Genomic DNA, 20,765 nt, shown 5'->3' on the forward strand with positions numbered 1-20,765 from the left:
AAGGCTTGGCTCTGTCATGGGGGGGAGGGGAGAAACACATGACTGCCCCACGCCAGAGGGTGTGCAATGCAGGGACAGAGGGGTAGGGCTGGACGTCTGGGGAAGCTGAGAGAACGGCAGTGCCACGGAGAGAAGCATGGGAGAAATGGGACCACGTGTGATTGGCGTGGAGGACAGTGAGGTTGCTGTGGGACATGTTGGATCACTGTAGTAAGGATTTGGGGGTGTTCTGTGCAAGCGAGCTTTGAAATCGGAAGAGTGGCTAGCACTGAAAAGAAGGCTGAGGATGAGAAGCCAGGCAGCCTTCCTGGGGTGGACTGTGGAGGGCGCAGAAGCACGGGGCGGGAGGAGAGTAAGCCAGGGAGGGCAGGGACACAGGAGCCAAGGGTGCCCCGAGCCCCGAGCCCCGAGGAGGAGGAGGAAGTCCAGGGATGGTGGCTGGCTCAGGCTGGGCTCTGGAAGGTTCTTTGAATTGGATGGAGAGTGATGTAAGGTGATTGTTGGAGTTGATGACTAAGTGGTGTCAGGTGTCCCTAATGAGGGCCGCTTCAGTAGAGAGTGGGGTCAGAAGCCATACACAGGGGCAGGCATTTGGCCTAAGTGATCACATTGCCGGTTGGGACACTTTTGTCCCATATTGGAGTGCCTGGGTCTGGTTCCAGCCTCCACTCTTGACTCCAGCTTCCTGCTAATGGCAGGGGTGATGGCTTATGTGATTGGGTCCCTGCCAGGCAACTCCTAGGTTCAGCCTGCCTCAACCCCAGCTGTTGCGGGCATTTGGGAAGCGAACCAGTGATGGAATCTGCACGTGGGAGCAACATTGAAACTACCGATTCTGGGCCCCAGTGTTGGCAGGAAGGCAGGTGAAGCAGGTGGAAAAAAAAAAAAAAAAAAAAAAAACAGAACAAAACAGCCCACAGTATGTTTATGGAAAGAATGAGGAAGTAGAAGAGGGGGAACTGGAGAGAATGCTGTTGGATCACTGGTTTTCTCATGTTCCCCTCCTCTGTGAAATATTTAATTCTTGGGGGGGTCATTTGGCCTAGTGGTTGAGACACCCACATCCCATATTGAAGTACCTGGTTCCACACCCACCTGCATCTCCTGTCTCTAACCAGCTTCCTGCTTGTGCAGCCCCCGAGGGGCAGCAATGATGGCTCAAGTAATTGGGTTCCTACTGGATTACATTCCCAACTCCTGGCTTTGGCCCTGCCCAGTCCTGGCTGTTGTGGGCATTTAGGGGGTGAACTAGCAGACAAGAGTGCTCTCACGCGCTCTCTCTCTCTCTAATAAATTTACAAAAATTTTCTTTGACACTAGCCTCATGTTCCTTATGATTTGTAACTAGTCATTCAGTGCTATTCTAGGTGGTATATTCTACAATACAGAAAAAAAAACAAAAAGTAGAATCACATGGTAGCTGATCCTAGAATGTACAGGCTGTTAAAACTTATTCCAGGCATTGTGTTAAGCATTTTACAAGCTTATCTACTACTTAGAAAAACCCTGTACGTTTAGATAGTAAGCTTTTAGTATTCCTTTAAAAAATAATAAAGATTTATTTATTTGAAAGTCTGAGTTACACACAGAGAGAAGGAGAGGCAGAAAGAGAGAGATCTTTCATCTGCTGGTTCACTCCCCAATTGGTTGTAATGGCTGGAGCTGTGCCAACTGAAGCCAGGAGCCAGGAGCTTCCTCTGGGTCTCCCACGCGAGTGCAGGGGCCCAAGGACTTGGGCCATCTTCTTCTGCTTTCCTAGGCCATAGCAGAGAGCTGGATCGGAAGTGAAGCAGCCAAGACTCGAACCAGCACCTATATGGGATGCTGGCACTGCAGGCGGCAGCTTTAACTGCCATGCCAAAGCACCAGACCCTAGTATTCCTCTTAAAAGATGAGTCACGGGGTGGGTGTCTGGCCTACTGGTTAAGGTGCTTACATCTCATGTCTGAGTCCCAGCTCCACTTCTGATTCTGCTGTCTACCAACGCAGACCTGGGAGGCAGCAAGTGATGGCCCAAGTCATTTGGTCCCTGCCATCATCACTGCCTCCCAGGTCTGCATTAGTAAGAAGCTAGATCGCATTTCTGGCTCCTGGTTCCATTGCTGGACCAAGCCCAGCCATTATGGGCATTTGGGGAGTGAACCAGCAAATGGTGCTCTCTGTCTCTGTCTGCCTCTGTCTCTCTCATTTGGTCTTCCTATCAAAAAAAAAAAAAAAAATGAGTCGTAGAAAGATTAGGTATCCTCAAGGTCATGTGGCTAATGAGTTTGGGACCCAGGCAGGCTGACTGGCGCCTTCACTGTGCTCCGAGTCGGATTTCTAAGCTGCCTCTCTGGCAACACTCCTGCAGAAGTCATAGAGCACTGCATTGCCTTTTTAAAGAACCACTGGGCCGAATGGTCATTGTAATGACCATAACTAACCACGGCATTGGCTTTTACAGTTTGAAAATCGCACTCATGCGTGTTATGTATCATCCCTGTGAGGCTTGCACCCACAGGCAGGACAGGACAGCTTGAGTTCCCGGATCTCTACATCTTTAGTCTTTGGAAGCCTGCGAAGTCTTGTCATTCTGCAGCTGTGATTAGGCCAAAGAGCTGTCGTCTTTTTTTTTTTTTTTTTTTTTTCCTCTTAACTGTGCTGGGCTCCTTTTCCTCCAGGAACCTTGCCACACACCTTCTGCTTCTTTTCCAGGTCACAGAACTCTGTATGTGGGGGTTCGGATGCCACTGGGCCGGCAAAGCCATCGGCACCACCGCACCCATGGCCAGAAGCACCGGAGACGAGGGCGGGGCAAAGGAGCCAGCCAGGGGGAGGAAGGCCTGGAAGCCCTGGCCCACGGTAACCCCCTCCCGGGGGAGGGCCTGGGAGCTTGGGGATGCCATGGGAATGTGTGACAGACACAGCCCTTTCATAGGGTTTCTTCTTTCTTCCAAGAGAAGAAACGCTCAAATAGTAAAAACTCTCCACGTGAAAACTTGGCAGTTCATGCCCAGCAAAGTCAGCACAACAGTCAGGAAATTCATTTGCTAGAGAATTCGTCATTCCTTTTGACTACAATTCTTTCTAGGTTCTTGTGGGGTGTTCTCCAGGTGTGTGTTAGTCATTTGGTCACTATAACAAAATACCCGAGGCACCTAACTTATAAATGGAAAAGGTTTCTTTGACTCAGTTTTGGAGGTTCAAGCCCCAAATTGGCCTCTCGTGAGGACCATGGATGGCAGTGGCAGAAGAAAGATCACACAGGCGGGGGGGGGGGGCAGGCTGGTCCCAGCTCAGGCTTTTGTGGGAACTATTGTCCTAGGCCCCACCTCTTAGGTTTAAACCCCTGGGTGAGTTCAGGAGCCATTACCATAGTCAAGCCACAGCCAAGTGATCTCAGTTCATGAAACGGCTCCCACAGAAGAGCCTTTTCTCTGAAAGCAAAGAAGCCTTAGGATCTGCATCCCGGATTTCGTTCCTGTGTTCCTGAAGTTAGCAGGTGAGGCAGGCTGCTATTTGTGTCCCACGCTCGTGGCTGAACCAGCGCTGTCTCTGCTGGATTTCCTAGACACGCCGTCTCAGCGCGTTCAGTTCATTCTTGGCACCGAGGACGACGAGGAGCATGTGCCGCACGAGCTATTCACAGAGCTGGATGAGATCTGTGTGAAGGAAGGAGAGGACGCCGAGTGGAAGGAGACAGCCAGGTGAGATGCCATCGAAAAGAGCCTGGGTGGGCGGATGGGTCGTATCTCTTTCCGCAAGGGACAGACCTGCTTGCCCTTTCTTTCTTTTTGGGAGAAGCAGGGGCCTGATGCTCCAGGGTCCCCCATGGGGGGTCTTGGTGTTGGTCTCTTTCTCATGCCATGCTAAAGGTCAACTGGTATAGAGAAGCCAGAACTTTCAGGAGGTTCTCTCTCCTTTGTTTGGGGCCCAGAGCAAATTCATGGGCCATCTTGGTGTTATAGGTCTGGCTTAGAAGATGCCAAACAAAGCCAAATGGTTGGAACCTAGCCCTGCAGACACAGTACAGGTCCTGAGTTTTCTGCAGGTGAGCGTTATGGTCATTTGGTTTTTTTTTGTTTTTTTTTTTTGTTTTTTTTTTTTTTTTTGACAGGCAGAGTGGACAGTGAGAGAGAGAGACAGAGAGAAAGGTCTTCCTTTGCCGTTGGTTCACCCTCCAATGGCCGCCGCGGCCGGCGCGCTGCGGCCGGCGCACCGCGCTGATCCGATGGCAGGAGCCAGGAGCCAGGTGCTTTTCCTGGTCTCCCATGGGGTGCAGGGCCCAAGCACCTGGGCCATCCTCCACTGCACTCCCGGGCCACAGCAGAGGGCTGGCCTGGAAGAGGGGCAACCGGGACAGAATCCGGCGCCCCGACCGGGACTAGAACCCGGTGTGCCGGCGCCGCTAGGCGGAGGATTAGCCTAGTGAGCCGCGGCGCCGGCCGGTCATTTGGGTTTTAATTCACTGGCAAGTGCCAGAGGTTTTGAGGTTTGAACTTCCTCTGGGACAGTTCAACCTCACAGAGACTCTCGGGTGTATGGCCAGCCTGATACTGGACTTCCTGGGGTAGCTGACAGTCAACTCCCAGAAGAGCCCCCATATGAACCAGAGCTGTTTCTTGGCTCCTGATGTAACCGACCAGCGAGCCTCACGAATGACACAGAGCCGGGACCTCAGGGAAGAAGAAGGGTAACTAACACAGCAGAACTGCAGTTTTCACTCACACAGCTGTCCTGATACCGCATTAAAAGGCAGTTAGTGTTTGTCATTCAGTCTTTGTAAACCTCTGCAGGTTACATAGGCACTGATAAAAAGGAAAATATTGTCATTTTATTCACGTGACTTGTCAGTGTGTCCCAGTGATATATAGATTATATCTAGTTTTGATTGAATAGGTAATACATGCTAACTACAGAAAATCAGAAAATAAAGATAAGCGAAAAGAAGAAAGTGAGAGGCTCCTTGTAATCCCACTGCTCCAGGGCTAATGAGGAGGGTACGATTTGGTGTCTTATACACACAGAAGCCAAGTGAAGCGCCTTTGATCTCTCGGTGTCAAGTACTGCAGAGAGGTCAGGTGGGAGGGCTGGAGACGCTCCTGGGATCTAGCACTGCGAAGTTAGTGATGGTTGTGTCAAAAGCAGTTCCACTGGGGAAGCCAAATTGCAAGGGGGCTAAGAAGTTTTTCTTTTTGAGAACTTCTAAGTGATAGGAGAAGAGAAGAAGGAGGCAGTAGATAAAGGGAGATCTGATACAGCCATCCACTCCGTTTCAGATTTCCTTTAAAGAAAGATGGGATTGAGGCAGGCATTTGACACAGGGTTACATGCCACTTGGGATTCCTGTGTCCCATACTAGAATGCCTGGGTTTGAGTTCTGGCTGTACGTCCAATTCCAGATACCTCCTACTTTTCACCCTGGGAGGCAGCAGGTGATGGTTCAAGTGCCTGGATCCCGTAGGTGGGAGACCAGGGTAGAGTTTTGGACTCTTGACTTCTGCCCAGCCCAGCCCTGGATGTTGTGGGTATTTGAGGAATGAACCAGTGGGTAGAAGATACCTGTCAGTCTGTCTCTCTGTCTTTCAAATAATAAATGAATATATTTTTAAATGGAATTACTGTACTCAGTCTTGCACTGTTCTATACGTTTTTTCATTGGCCAACGTACATTGAACATTCGCTTTTACAATGTTCAGTATAACTTTCAGATGCTTTTCTCAGTGGCTGGTTTTAAAGATCTGTCTCTCTTGTCTTGGTTGTCTACCTCATTGTCTACCTTTGGCATCTGTATGTGTCATGCTTTCAGGTGGCTGAAGTTTGAAGAAGACGTTGAGGATGGGGGAGAGCGCTGGAGCAAGCCGTACGTGGCAACCCTGTCCTTGCACAGCCTCTTTGAGCTAAGGAGCTGCCTTATTAATGGAACCGTCCTCCTGGATATGCGTGCAAATAGCATAGAAGAGATTTCAGGTAAGGTCAGGTGAGGGAAAAGAGGCACTCTCGTGCCCATTAAGAAGTGCGCGGTTGTGTGTCCTTGGGCAAGCCACAGACCCTCCGCTGTCGGGTAGGTTTCCAGCCAACAGACAACTTTACCTGTTTCATGTGCTTGTTATGGAATTCAGATGACCAGTCTTTAGACTTCCATTTGCCTTCTCATTTAGCGAGCATTTATTTGGTACCTACTGTGTGCTTGATGATGTGCCAGGCACAGGGAAATAGGAAGAGTCTTCAAAAAGTGGAAAATGTGTTTTAAACCTAAACCAGGCCGGCGCCACGGCTCACTAGGCTAATCCTCTGCCTTGTGGTGCCAGCACACCGGGTTCTAGTCCCAGTCGGGGCGCCGGATTCTGTCCCGGTTGACCCTCTTCCAGGCCAGCTCTCTGCTGTGGCCCGGGAGTGCAGTGGAGGATGGCCCAAGTGCTTGGGCCCTGCACCCCATGGGAGTCCAGGAGAAGCACCTTGGCTCCTGCCTTCGGATCAGCGCGGTGTGCCGGCCACAGCGTGCCGGCCACGGCGGCCATTGGAGGGTGAAACAATGGCAAAGGAAGACCTTTCTCTCTGTCTCTCTCTCTCACTGTCCACTCTGCCTGTCAAAAAATAAAAATAAATAAAAAATAAATAAAATAAAAAACCTAAACCAGGCATAGGTTTCGAAAAGCATTTTGCACCAAAATAAATTTACGTTAACATTTTGATTTTCGGCTGGCACCGCAGCTCACTTGGCTAATCCTCCACCTGCAGCACCGGCACCCTGGGTTCTAGTCCTGGTTGGGGTGCCGGTTCTGTCCTGGTTGCTCCTCTTCCAGTCCAACTCTCTGCTGTGGCCTGGGGCAGCAGTGGAGGATGGCCCAGGTCCTTGGGCCCTGTACCCGCATGGGAGACCAGGAGGAGGCACCTGGCTCCTGGCTTCGGATCGGCATAGCATGCCGGCCGCAGTGCGCTGGCCATAGCAGCCACTTGGGGGGGTGAACCAACGGAAAAGGAAGATCTTTCTCTCTCTGTCTCTGTTTCTCTCTCACTGTCTAACTCTGCCTGTCCAAAAAAAAAATTGTTTTTCCACAAACTTTCTGAAGTCCCCTTGTTGAAATGAGACAGTTCCTGCCTTCTGGGAGTTCACCTGCTGGTGGGAAAGTAGCCCTAGGAGCAGCAGTTAAAGTAAGTGCAACTTGGAAATGTGCTTAGAGAAAGAAGCAGTTTGGCATTTTGCAAAGGAAAGAGTTGCAGAGAATGAAAGGTGTTAAAATACGACATCCAGGGCGGACAAGTCGCAGTGCACCCCTTTCCTCAGCACAATGTGAAAGGCAGAAATGTGTCCGGCCAGTGTCGATGTGATTGAGTATTTAGGGACCATGTTTTGGGAGCTAAGTTGGAAAAACACCTGGTTGCATATGGGGACTTCTCCTTCCAGCTGGCTCTGTTCAGCTGGACAGGTTAAAGATTTTTCCTGATCTTGCTCCATTTCAAGTACCCAGGAGAGGAGTCAGCACTGATGGGATCCTGGGTCCCCTCTTTTCCAAGAAGATGCCCAGAAGTTCCACTGATTGCCTGGGAAAGATGGAACTCACTGGGGTCACATCCACAATTTGCTAACTTTTGGCTCCGTGGCTAAAGGAGAGACCCTTGTGTCAGGTAGAAGAACCCGTGACAGCTTTTCTTTTTATTTATTTTGAAAGAGTTACAGAGAGGGGTAGGGAGAGAGAGAGAGAGAGAGAGAGAGAGATTGATTGATTTTCCATTTTACTGCCCAGATGGCTTCAATGGCCGGTGCTGGGCCAGTCTGAAGCCAGGAACCAGGAGCTTTATCCAGGCCTTCCATGTGTGTGACAGGGGCCCAAATTTGACCATCCTCCGCTGCTCTTTAGCAGGCCATTCGCAAGGAGCAGGATCAGAAGTGGAGCAGCTGGGACACAAACCGGTGTCCATATGGGGTGCTGGCATCTCAAGCGGTAGCTTTACTTGCTTTGCCACAACACTGGCCCCATCTTTTCTTTTCTTTTCTTTTCTTTTCTTTTCTTTTCTTTTCTTTTCTTTTTTTTTTTTTTTTTTTTTTTTTTTTTTTTTTTTTTGACAGGCAGAGTGGATAGTGAGAGAGAGAGACAGAGAGAAAGGTCTTCCTTTGCCGTTGGTTCACCCTCCAGTGGCCGCCGCGGCTGGCGCGCTGTGGCCGATGCACCGCACTGATCCGATGGTAGGAGCCAGGTGCTTCTCCTGGTCTCCCATGGGGTGCAGGGCCCAAGGACTTGGGCCACCCTCCACTGCACTCCCTGGCCACAGCAGAGAGCTGGCCTGGAAGAGGGGCAACTGGGACAGAATCCGGCGCCCCAACCGGGACTAGAACCCGGTGTGCCGGCGCCGCAAGGTGGAGGATTAGCCTAGTGAGCCGCGGCACCGGCCCTATCTTTTCTTTTTAAAAATATTATTTATTTGAAAGGCAGAATGACAGAGAAAGCAATCTTCCATCCACTGGTTCACTTCCCAAATGGCTACAACAGTCAGGGCTGCGCCAGACCAAAGCCAGGAGCTGAGAACTCTCCCCACGTCTCCCACATGGGTGGCAGGGACTCAAGTCCCGGCGCCATCACTGCCGCCTCCCAGGTGCATTAACAGGGAGCTGGATTGGGAAGCTGAGCAGCCAGGACACAAACTGGCACCCAGTATGGGCAGTCATCCCAAGCAGGGGCTTAACCCCATATCGCTTCAGCTTTTGAAACTGTTGATAACTCTGTGTGAACAACAGGGAGCCGCTGGTGCGTGGGTGACAGTCAATCTTGCATATTCAGAATGTAGTGATGAAAGCGATACAGAAGGTGAGTTGGAGGGAGAAGTGGGCTGGGCTGATAGCAGTAGTTGCCTGTACCACGGGCAGTTGGCAGGAGGGAGTGGAAGGGAGGGCAGATGATGCCCCGTGAGGCTGCGGAAGTAGAATTAATGCAAACAGTTTGGCAGAATGGGGAGAATGAAAGAAAAAGAATTTAGGATTCTGAGTGTGGTTTTGTTTGTACTTAGTTCTGAAGGTTTGCGGGACGTCTCGATGGTGGTCTACTGGGTAATTGGAGCTGGCACTTAGAGGTGAGAGCTAGGCTAGGATATACTTTTAGGAGGTTACCAGTCCATAGGCAGCTGAGATTAGGAAAGGAGAAAAGATCAGAAGGCTGTGACAGAAACTGGGGAGCTACAGTGTTTAAAGGTGGCTTCTGATAGGTTGGAGTAAGGAAGACCGCCAAGGAGACTGAGGAGTGCTTGGGGAGGTTGGAGGAGACTGGGGAATGGTCATGAAATCTGTGTTTGCTTCCTATGGCTTCCCACATGCACGGTCAGTTAAAAGGACAGAAGTTGTTTTTTTTCTCTTTCTCTTATAGTTCTGGAAGCCAGAAGTTCAAAATCAGAGTATTGCCAGGGCCTTACTCTCTCTGAAAACTCTAGGGAGAATTATTCCTTGATTCTTTCAGCTTCTCGTTTCTGGGGCCCTCCGTGTTCTTGGTTTTGGGCTGCATAACTCTAATCTTGGCCTCTGTCTTCACATGCACTTCTAAGTTTCTCCTGTGTGTCTTTTTTTTTTTTTTCAAGGATATTTTTTCTTGGATTTAGAGCTTACCCCAATAATCCAGGAAGATCTTATCTTGAGATCCTTGACTTAATTACATCTGCAAAGACCCTTTTTTACAAATAAAATCACATGCACAGGTTCTGGGGGAGGTTGGGTCATAGACACATCTCTTGGAGGCCACCATTCAGCTAACTGTAAAAGCCAAGAGAAGAGATGTTGCTGTACCAGTGTCAGAAGCTGCAGAGGAGACAGGTCAGATGAGCACTGGAACCACCCACTGGATTAGCAGCTAGGACATTAGTGATGGCTTTTTCCAAAGAAGCTCCGTGGGGGCAGTCAAATTGCAAAGGGCTAAGACATTTTTCTTTCGAGAACTATTAGGTGACAAGAGAAAACAACAAGGAGGGAGTAGATGGAGGGGGATCTGAGATGGCCCCTGGGGTGGGAGTTCCTGAACCATGATTATAGAATGGAAGGGTGGAATCAAAGAAACAGAAATATGTATCTTTGACATGAATGTGGAGTAGATTTTCCTCACTGATTGCTTCTAGCATTTGGATAGCCATGGGTGAAGCTAGAAATTGACAATAGGTTGAGGTTTGGGGAGAGGTATGTAGGATTGAAGTAAAATGATCATGGGTCTCATATCGGATAGCTGATGCTTTCATAACGTTGGTGATAAGGACAGGTGATCCGTATCATCTGATTTTCCACAGCAGTCTTCTAAGATGGGGTGATTATGTTAGCTCCAAATTACAGATGAGGAGACTGAGTTTAAGAGAAATTACTTACCTTGCCCAAGATCGCATAGCCAGAAAGTTAGAGAACTGGGATGGAATGTGGGCCTGTAGCTCCAAGGCCCCTCGTGTTAGCTGCTGTGCCCACTGCCTCTCAGCGTCAGGTACTGGGATTTTTCTCCCCCTCAACTCTGTTGGTCTGGAAAGGTTAAAGACATGTCTGGTGGTAATTGGGGTGAGCAGCCAGTTAATTATTCTTTTAGGTTCCACTTTCAAGTAGCTATTTGGTGTTCTTCAGTAATAGTTCCTATTTAGTTATGAGAGAGAGAGAGAGAGGGAGGGAGGGAGGCAGGCAGGGAGGATGCAGGCAAGCACTCCCATGTGCTAGTTTACTCCTCAAAGCCCACAGTAGCCAGGGCTGAATCCAGGAGCTGGGAATTCAGTCTAGGTCTCCTGCGTGGGAGAAGCAAACCCAGAAGCCACCGCCACTGTCTCCCAGGGAGGGAAGTCAGAGTCAGCAGGTGGATCCGAGTGGAAACCCAGGTGCTCTGACATAGGGCACAGGCATCTAAGCCAGAGTCTTACCTGCTAGGCTAGTGCCTGCCCCTCTGTTCCTCTTGATAACTACACCAATGCGAAAATTTTGGCGGAAGAGACTGTGGGGGAAGTCTGGCAGATGACAAAGAAGGTAATAATACGGGCTTTCAAGTTAGTCCTGGGTGTGAGTCCTAGCTCTGCAACTTATTAGATGTGCAACCTTGGGGAATTTTGTAGGACTTAGGCCCTCCTTTCCTCATCTGTAAAAATTGTTTTAATAAAATTTATTTCTCGAGGTTATAAGGATTAGACTAGATAATATATGTAAGTTTTGCAGTGTAGTTTCCGGCACATATTACATGCTTAATAGTTTCAATTCATAATCACATGAACAAGGTGTGACTTCCTGCAGCCATGGTCTCAACGAGCTCTTGCAGACCCTGGAGCTGAGCGGCGTCCCCTGCCTCTCGCCCCACCCCCAGCCCCAGGCCCACACCGAGGTGGCCTTTGTGATTGCGCGTTCACACGAGTGCCTGCTTTGCAGACCTGATCCTGGACCAGCAGGAACTGTTCAGTGACCTGAGCGACAGCATGCGGGTGAAGGTGCGGGACGCCCTCCTCAAGAAGCACCACCATCAGAACGAGAAGAAGAGAAGCAACCTCATTCCCATCGTGCGCTCCTTCGCCGAGGCCGGCAAGAGGCAGTCTGACCCGCATTCGATGGATAGGCACGGTGAGCTCACTCGGCACAGCTGCTGTCTCCATTAATGGGCCGCATGGGGACTGGCAGGAGGTGCTGCGTCACTAGGAAGTAGGGGCTGTATTTGTCAAACGTATTTCTGTGTCCGTTTAAGCCATCTGGTGACTGGTGAGATGTTAGGGGCACTGGTGCCCGTCTTTCTTGTGGCGCTAGATCTCTGAGGACCCAAAATAAGGACTTGTTCCCAAGAACTGATGTGGCTGTTGGTAGGTAGCCACACTGGGGATAAGGAGGGACCAGAGAGGGTCAACTGGAGCATTCTGGGAGTAAGCAAACGTTGTAGACCAGGGAGGCCAAACACTGTAGTGTAGGCTCTTGGGTCACTCGTAGGCTCATCATTCTGGTTTTACCCCATGAAAAGTGGGTGACAGTGGGCAGTCTACTAAACCTCTTTCAGGTCCACTCTCACTTGTAAAGGAAGGGTAGCAAACAGACCTAATCCCTAAGTTTATTGTGAGGCTCCAATGAGTGAAGCCAGGTGAAGCCCGAGCTAGTGCAGGGTGGGAGGCGGACACTCAGTGAGTTTCAGCTGCTGATTGGTTCCCCTTTCCGTGGCCAGGCGGGTGCTCATCTGTGGTCTCCTGGCCACCACATGTGCTGCATCACGGTGTGCAGGACACCTGCCTGGACTCCATATTGTGAACAGGTTTTCCACTGGGGCCTATTGTCCGTGCCTCTGGTTAAGGATTAGCGCCTTACTACAAAAATCATAAAAGAGGGTTATAAATGTGTTAGGAAGAAGGGTCCCAAGTTATCAGACCTTACCACTGAGGGGTAGGCAAGGAGCTAGGTGTGGCTTCATAGGCATCTTCTCCAAGTAGGCTCAGCAGAAGACATAGCCAAATGGAGATGGGTGGCTGGTGGGGAACTGCTGGGGGTGGGGGAGGGCAGTGACTCAGGATTCTGCTTGTTTTTCTCCAATTAGGTCAAACTGTGTCTCCTCAGTCTGTCCCAACTACACATCTCGAAGTGAAAAATGGAGTGAATTGCGAACACAGCCCTGTGGATTTAAGCAAGGTGAGCAGAGATGTGGGAAGTTGGCTTCTAGGCCTCCGTCTATCTCCAGTGAGCACGGAGTCGCCTTGCTGGAACCCGGGTGAGCTTCAGTGTTTCGGAGCCTCCCTCCACAGAGCAGGGCATCTTCTGCAGGAAGCGAGGCCCCGTGCTCCTGTGCTCTGCCTCCTGGCTGGGCAGGGCCAACTCCTCGGAGCGTGCTTCCAGATCCAACGTGTTGACATGCTAGACGCACGTGCCAGCCCACGCCGCCTTCCGGTTCTTCTGTCAGTTTTGGTACCTGCTCTCCTGTACCTCCTCTCACCCTCCAAAGGTTTTGCAGAGTAGTGTTTTTGCTGCTGTCTCCTAAACTCCTGAGGCCTGTGCCTGGGGTCCCCGAGGCCGAGGGCAGTAGCAGAGCCACACAGCATCTCTGCCCCAAGCCCTCGTCTCCCTGCCTACAGCCTCTCCTCTCTCCTGTCCACTCGCGCACGATGCTGTCTTTTTTATTTTGTTAAAGATTTATTTATTTGAAAAGCACAGTTACAGAGAGAGAAATTGAGAGACAGACAGACAGACAGACATGTCTTACATCCACTGGTTCACTCCCCAAATGGCCAAGGCTGGGCCAGGCCAGAGCCAGGAGCTTCTTTTGGGTTTCCCCATGTGGGTGGCAGGGGCCCAAGCTCTTGGCCATCTTTGGCTGCTTTTTCCAGGCCATTAGCAGGGAGCTGGATCGGAAGTGGCACAGCCAGGACTTGAATTTTAAATTATACATTTAAAAAATAAATACAAATAAATAAATATCTATTTAAAGTCTTTTTTTTTTTTTTTTACTTGAAAGACAGAGTTAGAGAGAGAGAGGAGAGAGGGAGAGATCTTCCATCTGCTTGTTCGCGCCCCAAATGGCCACAATGTCCAGGACTTGGTCAGGCCAAAGCCAGAAGCCAGGAGCTTCTTCTTGGTCTCCCACGCAGGTGCAGGGGCCTGAGCACTTGGGCCATCCTCCGCTGCTTTCCCAGGTACTTTAACAGGGAGCTGGATCAGAGGTGGAGCAGCCAGGACTGGAGCTGGCACCCATATGGGATGCCGGCATTGCAGGTGGCGGCTTAACTTACTACACAATGCCAGCCCCAAAATAAATCTTTTTTTTTAATTTTTTTCTTTGACGGGCAGAGTTAGACAGTGAGAGAGAGAGAGAGAGAGAGAGAGAGAGAAAGAAAGGTCTTCCTTTTTCTGTTGGTTCACCCCCCACAAGTGGCCACTACGGCTGGTGCGTTGCCGCCGGCATGCTGCACCGATCCGAAGCCAGGAACCAGATGCTTCCTCCTGGTCTCCCAAGCGAGTGCAGGGCCCAAGCACTTGAGCCATCCTCCACTGCCTCCCGGGCCACAGCAGAGAGCTGGACTGGAAGAGGGGCAACCAGGACAGAATCCGGCACCCTAACTGGGACTAGAACCCCGGGGTGCCAGCGCTGCAAGCGGAGGATTAGCCAAGTGAGCCATGGCGCCAGCCAGGTTGTTCCATTTAAAAGAAAAAAAGAAAACAAACCACAAAACCGGGAGTAATGTACTTTATCTAGAGGGTTTTTGCGCAGATCAGATGAACGGTGTGGGGAGGCATGTTACCATAACGTGATGCTTCAGGCGCTGGATCCCAGAGTGCCAGCGGCTTCTTCTGGATCGCAGGTGGACCTTCACTTCATGAAGAAAATCCCCACTGGGGCGGAGGCCTCCAACGTGCTGGTTGGAGAGGTAGACACACTGGACCGCCCCATCGTGGCCTTCGTGAGGCTGTCCCCAGCCGTCCTTCTCTCGGGCCTGACGGAAGTGCCCATCCCAACAAGGTAGGGGCAGAGGGGAAGCTCCACGCGGTCCAGCGAAAGTGCAGGTCTGCCCGAGCGCTCGTGCCAATGGTTAACATCAATGCTCTGGGGATTCGAAAGTGCACGTCTGCCCAAGTGTTCGTACCAACAGCTAGCATCGATGCTCCGGGGAATGGTTTTTGATTAATCACAAGGCAGGTGCGTTCTAAGACTTTCAGGGCTGTGACCTCGCAGTACCTGCAGCCTAGAAGTGCAGATCTGAGGGGCATTCAAAGAGCATAGCAAGGGCCAGTCATTTGTTGTCATCAAAGCCCGAGTCTTACTGTCCCAGGTCTCCAAGCCAAGGTAGAGGAGTCTCTGGCCACAGTTCTGCAAAGCTTTGTATGGTTTTCACATGTGCCTGCATTTGTTTGAGAGACTGTCCCTGCGCTCGGAAGTGGGGGCTGCTGGTGATGCAGAGCCCAGTGATCAGAGGGCAGTCAGATGTCCAAACGCCAAGTGGACTCCTCTACAAGGATTGGTTGTTTCAACTTCCTTCTCTCTCTTCTCTCCCTGCTGTTTTCTTGTTAGAAAAATGAATGGGAGTCAAATAACCTTGGATTTGCACAATAAGGCCAAGTTTCTTTTAAAGATTTATTTGAAAGGCAGAGTTATGGGGCGGGGGGTTGGGGGGGGTGGGGGGAGGGAGATCTTCCATCTGGTTCATTCCCTAAGTGGCCACAACGACCAATACTGGGCTAGGCTGAAGGCAGGAGCCTGGAACGCTGTCCAGGTCTCCCACAGGGTGTCAGGGGCCCAAGTACTTGGGCCATCTGCTGTTTCTTTCCCAGGATTGCAAGTGGAGCAGCCAGTACTTGAACTGGCACTCATGGGGCATGAATTTGGCTCATATGACTTAACTGCTGTTCCACAATGCTGGCTCCAGTCAGGTTAAGTTTTTAAAAAGCATCCTTTCTATAGCCGGGAATTGTGTCAACGGACATGCTAAGAAATGTAACTACTTTATTGAATAATGTTAAACAAACAGCTTCCACTGTCCAGAGTAGGGCTGTTAGGTCCAGACAATGCCAAGTGCTCTGTCATTGGTGTGTCTCCTTTGTTTTGGTGGCACAGTAATTATTCTGTTAGATAGCAGAGAAAAATGTCACACTGTTTAGAGAGGAGTAAGCTGTCACCTCTCTGTGTTTGCTTAGTAGTTTCCTCCTCTGTGTGTCCTGCCAGGTTTTTGTTTATCTTGTTGGGTCCAGTAGGGAAAGGCCAGCAGTACCACGAGATCGGCAGGTCCATGGCCACCATCATGACAGATGAGGTACGTGCAACTTCTCCTTTCCTTTCGTGAGTGCTGAGTGCGTGTGTGTTCTGTGTCGGGCGCTGTGCTGGTTTCAGGGGGAGAATCACTGCAATTGCAGCATCTGCCGGCCAGCAAGCGGTTCCGAGCGCTCTGCTGAGAGCTGGCTGAGGAAGGCTAAGTCCTCCGGGGATTTTGCTTCCTTATGGAGTGATCAAGGATGCAGAGAACCTTTTTTTTTTTCCTGGGAAAATTACTGCTGAGTGTGATATAGAGGGAGAGATATTAAGGCTGACATAACTTGCTAGAAACAGAAAGTTAACTAAATGCATCCAAGCTGTTCACATACAGAAACCTCACTCCCTTTCCACGTAGATGAAAGCAGTTGTCTAAGGTCAGGGGTGTGGCCTCAGGCAGGGTAGTGTGAGTGTGCTGACTTGCCTGTGCCAAGGCAACCAGACTGGGTGCATTGTGCATTCCCTGGTGAGGACGGTGCTCAGCCGCAGAGCTGGGCTGAGAACACATGTGTCTTAGTGGACACAGAGAGGCGTGAGCCATGTGTCCCCAGCCCGTCACCATTGGGAAGCTTAGCTCCTTACTCATTAGGAAGTCCATCGTCTTCCCAACCATTAAGATCAGGAGCATTTTCCCTGGAACCTTTCTTTCCTACTTTGTGTAGCTAACAGAATTGTACAACTTGAGAATCACTGCTTCTTACATTAGCATACATATATTTAGTTCTCTTTGACCCATATTCATTTTTAAAAGTCCTTCTATCCTGACATTTTTCTAAAGTTTTCTGTCTCACAGATCCCCATGACAGAGGTAAAAAATAAGAGGCTTTGTGCATCCATCCCTGTATCCTCCGGTGATGGTTTGCCCTTGCAGCTTTCCTGAGGGCTTTTTCTTCCTGTAGATTTTCCACGACGTGGCATATAAAGCCAAAGAGCGAGATGATCTCTTGGCAGGCATTGATGAGTTCCTAGACCAGGTGACAGTGCTGCCTCCAGGAGAGTGGGACCCCTCCATTCGAATCGAGCCACCCAAAAACGTCCCTTCCCAGGTAATGTATGTGCGTTAGCCCAGCGGCTAGTGCTGCCAATGTCACTGCAGGGGCCTGACAAAGCAAAGATCACGTGGGTCTACCCTGAGCCCAGAGACGGCCCTGCTCCAGGGCACCCAGGCCATCAGAACTCTGACACTAGCGCAGCTGCAGGGACACAGACTGGCTCAGGTGTGACGGGGTCAGGCAACCTTGCAGATTTGAAGACTGATGTCGAATGGCAGGCATTCTTAGGAGTATATCGTGTAGGAAGCCCTCCAGTGAAAAGACCAAGTTGTGCAGAAAGGGCAAATGAAGTTCTTTGAAGGTGGAAAGAAAGCTCCCATGGTGCACCAGCACCAGGCCATGTGTTTTGTGTGCGTTCAGCCTCCCCAGCAGCATTCTCCTCCCCCTGCCCCCAGGATGCTGTTAGCCCTGGTTGTACACATGACGGCCAAAGCCATCTCCCAGGGCAAGGTGCAGAGGCAGAATGAAGATCGCACAAAGCAGATTTGCAGCTGAGACTTAGGTCATCTCGGCTGCCCCCATTTCTCTATTTCCAGACAAGACACCAGAATTGACTGCTGGAAAAGAAAGAAAAATTAGGCATCCCCCCGCCCCCCCCCCCTCCGGAAAGTTGATAAACCGCATCACATTAGCAAATGCATTTGAGAGCTGCAGGCGTTTTTTGGTTGCTTTGGGATTACTTCTCCCACAGTAAATGCTGACTCTGCTAACTTTGTGGTCCTCTGTTAACAGGAGAAAAGGAAAATGCCTGGCGTTCCCAATGGAAACGTTTGCCACATAGAACCCGAGCCGCACGGGGGCCACAGTGGGCCAGAGCTTCAGCGCACTGGGCGGTAAGTCTCCCGGCATGCGCAGCTCCCTGGGCAGAGGTTGCATAAAAGAATGAGGCGTCCTCTTTGCTTGCAGCTTTCTCTGCAGTTGGAATTTAACGGCTGGGGATGACTTTAGAAACGAAACCACTGATTATGCGTATTGTGAATATGTCAAATTGTCATTCAGGTTTCTCAAGCCATCATTTTCTATGTCACTTGCACTCCTTCCTGCACAATCTTCCCTGATATGAACCCTTTTCCCTTTCCTCATCTGCTAACTCCTGCTAGCATCCTTTGTCTCAGCTCAGGTGTCACTTCCTTGGGGAGCCATCCAGGCCCCTGTAGATGAAGTTGGGTGTTCCTGCTGGGTGACGCCACAGCACTGAGCTCTAACCCCCTTTTCCCACCGTAGCCTGTATCATATGTTGTGATTGTTGTTTGAGTCGATGTCTTTCCTGTTAGGCTGTTAGCTCTCAGAGGGCAGGGGCTGCGTTCTGTTCTGGCACCTGGCCAGGACCCTGCAGAGTAGACGCTCTATTTGATGAGTGATGCCTAACTGTAGCATGGAATGGACTAGGTGCAGATAAATGCCGAGTGACCATTTCAGGTTAAGGAGCTCCCTTAGGGGAGGAAGACGGAAACTGAGATGCATGTGTCTCTGAATAGGCAGCCTACTCTTGTAGGCCAAGATTTTAAGGACAGATATCTAAGAAGGAGGCTCTTATTGGCAGGGGAAGAAAGCAAGCCCCCGAGTAGGAGGTTTGGTTCCCCAGGTGAGAAGGTGATATTTGGGGCTGGCATGACATGCAGAGGTGTCCCTGGACCTTGGGAGGAGGTTCAGGCTGTGGCTGTGGCTCTGTGAGTTACGCTGTGTCTCAGCAGGATCTGCGGGGTGGAGCTGGGACCACAGAGGCAGCTTTACCTTCTCTACTCTCTTGTTTGTTTGTTTCAAGATTTATTTATTTATTTGAAAGTCAGAGTTACACAAAGAGGGAAGGAAAGGCAGAGAGAGAGAGATTCAATTGATTCACTCCACAGTTGGCTGCAATGGCTGGAGCTGTGCTGATCCGAAGCCAGGAGCTTCTTTCGGGTCTCTCACAGGTCTCCCAGGACTTGGGCCATCTTTTACTCTTTCCCAGGCCATAGCAGAGAGCTGGACCGGAAGTGGAGCAGCCAGGACTTGAACCGGCACCCATATGGGATGCTGGCACTGCAGGTGGTGGCTTTACCTGCTACACCACAGTGCTGGCCCCTCCCTTGCTTCTTCTTCTTCTTCTTCTTCTTCTTCTTCTTTTTTTTTTTTTTTTTTTTTGACAGGCAGAGTGGACAGTGAGAGAGAGAGAGAGAGAGAGAAAGGTCTTCCTTTGCCATTGGTTCACCCTCCAATGGCCGCCGCGGCCGGTGCGCTGTGGCCGGCGCACCGTGCTGATCCGATGGTAGGAGCCAGGTGCTTCTCCTGGTCTCCCATGGGGTGCAGGGCCCAAGTACTTGGGCCATCCTCCACTGCACTCCCTGGCCACAGCAGAGAGCTGGCCTGGAAGAGGGGCAACCGGGACAGAATCCGACGCCCTGACCAGGACTAGAACCCGGTGTGCCGGCGCTGCAAGGCGGAGGATTAGCCTAGTGAGCCGCGGCGCCGGCCACCTCCCTTGCTTCTTTCTTTTCTTCCTCCCTTGCTTGGAGTTGCTTTCCTTATTCTTCTAGCCTCAGTCCTCTGATCACTGGAAACACAGGGTTGTTTTGGAATTGTGGGGATCAATGTGTTTTTCCAGTATTGGAAATTGAGGACGAAGCCAGGGGAGGAGACAGGGAACCAGGAGGCATGGCACTGCACTAGTGGGGTCCTGACCGGAGTACACGTCTGGTTTTAGGTTTGTGTTTGAGGGTGCAGGCAGATAGCTCTGCCCTGGAAGGGAGCATTGGTGGAAAGCAGAAGCCCTCTGATTGGAGGGAGTCTCAGAAAAGAACGACCACCCAGAGTGAGCGAGGCCTTTCCTTGGAAGTTGGGAGAGCTCTGAATTGGGTGGGGAGGCCAGGTCCTGAGCGGCAGGTCCGGGGAAGCATCTGCCCTTGGAACGGATCCCAGGACTGAGACTGTCCTGGGGAGGTAGTGCTTACTTCAGCATGGATTTGATCATTTTCCAGAGTTACAGTTTACCTTTTGTATATAAAAGTTAACTCCCTAGGACTTCCGGAGTTTGAAAGTAGTGGATTTGAGGGCAAGAGGGTGTCTTCCCAAACACAAGCCGTGCAGAGGTGCGGTTTCCAGGAAAGCAGAGTAAACTAGGATCCCAGGCTTTTTGAGAGGGCTCCTTTGTGCTCAGTTGCACACGGGGGGTCAGGAGACCAGGAGGTTGGCTCAACAGTTATTAGATCTCAGAAATGGTACCTGATGGCTGGAAAGAAAATCTCAGATTGCCAGGACCATGCACAAACCATAGGTACTCTGCCTCACAAAGTCAAAGGGGGTTTGAAGGTGTTCTTACATAACGTCGTGTCAGAAATTTCTGGAATTGACAGAGCTGAAAGGAAGCCCTGGGCTCAGAGCTTACTTCTGCTTGGCCTGAGAGACGATGTTTCCTCTTCCTGAGCTGCTGGTGTTTTCCTTTGAGCCCTTGGTAAAGGGTCTCGAGACACATGCCCTTCCTCCTGTGTAGGCCCTTCGGCCTGTTGCCTAATGCCTGCATCAGGCGTCACAGTTCCAGGCCAGCCCAGGTGCCTTTTCTTTCTTTTTTTTTTTAATTATTATTTAAGAAAAAATTATGTGAAAGGCAGAGTTACAGAGAGAGGGGATGAAAGAGGGAGAGAAAAAAAAAATCTTGCATCTGCTGATTTACTCCCCAAATGGCCACAATGGCCAGGGCTGGCCCAGGCCAAAGCCAAGGGCCAGGAACTTCATCCAGGTCTCCTATGTGGGTGCAGAGGCCCCAAGGATTTGAGCCATCTTCTGCTTTCCCAGGCCATTAGCAGGGAGCTTGTTTAGAAATGGAGCAGTTGGGAATTGAACCGGTGCCCATATGGAATACTGGGGTTGCAGGCAGGCGGCTTGACCCACTACTCCACAATGCCACTCCTTCTCTGCAGGTGGACATCCTAGAAGTTTCTGGACCTTCCTACAGTGCACATTCTAAAAACACATTATCTTGGCCAGTGCCGTAGCTCACTTGGCTAATCCTCCGCCTGTGGCGCTGGCACCTCGGGTTCTAGTCCCGGTTGGG

At 50.7% G+C, this 20,765-nt stretch overlaps 1 protein-coding gene across 4 annotated transcripts in view; it reads left to right on the forward strand.

Annotated features, from left to right (window-relative positions):
• SLC4A8 (solute carrier family 4 member 8) overlaps positions 1-20,765 on the forward strand; it is a 114,144-nt gene that overhangs the window by 55,516 nt on the left and 37,863 nt on the right. For all 4 annotated transcript variants that reach the window (XM_089308373.1, XM_089308375.1, XM_089308376.1 and 1 more), the window contains 9 exons: positions 2,695-2,841; positions 3,551-3,686; positions 5,789-5,949; positions 11,345-11,533; positions 12,486-12,577; positions 14,242-14,399; positions 15,600-15,687; positions 16,583-16,729; positions 17,468-17,568. In XM_089308373.1, coding sequence (XP_089164499.1) covers positions 2,695-2,841; positions 3,551-3,686; positions 5,789-5,949; positions 11,345-11,533; positions 12,486-12,577; positions 14,242-14,399; positions 15,600-15,687; positions 16,583-16,729; positions 17,468-17,568 — 1,219 coding nt within the window. The remainder of the gene's footprint in view (positions 1-2,694; positions 2,842-3,550; positions 3,687-5,788; positions 5,950-11,344; positions 11,534-12,485; positions 12,578-14,241; positions 14,400-15,599; positions 15,688-16,582; positions 16,730-17,467; positions 17,569-20,765) is intronic.

Source organism: Oryctolagus cuniculus, chromosome 11 (genome assembly GCF_051225735.1).
Source record: "Oryctolagus cuniculus isolate XC-2025 breed Fujian yellow rabbit chromosome 11, ASM5122573v1, whole genome shotgun sequence".
NCBI classification, from domain to species: Eukaryota; Metazoa; Chordata; class Mammalia; order Lagomorpha; family Leporidae; genus Oryctolagus; species Oryctolagus cuniculus.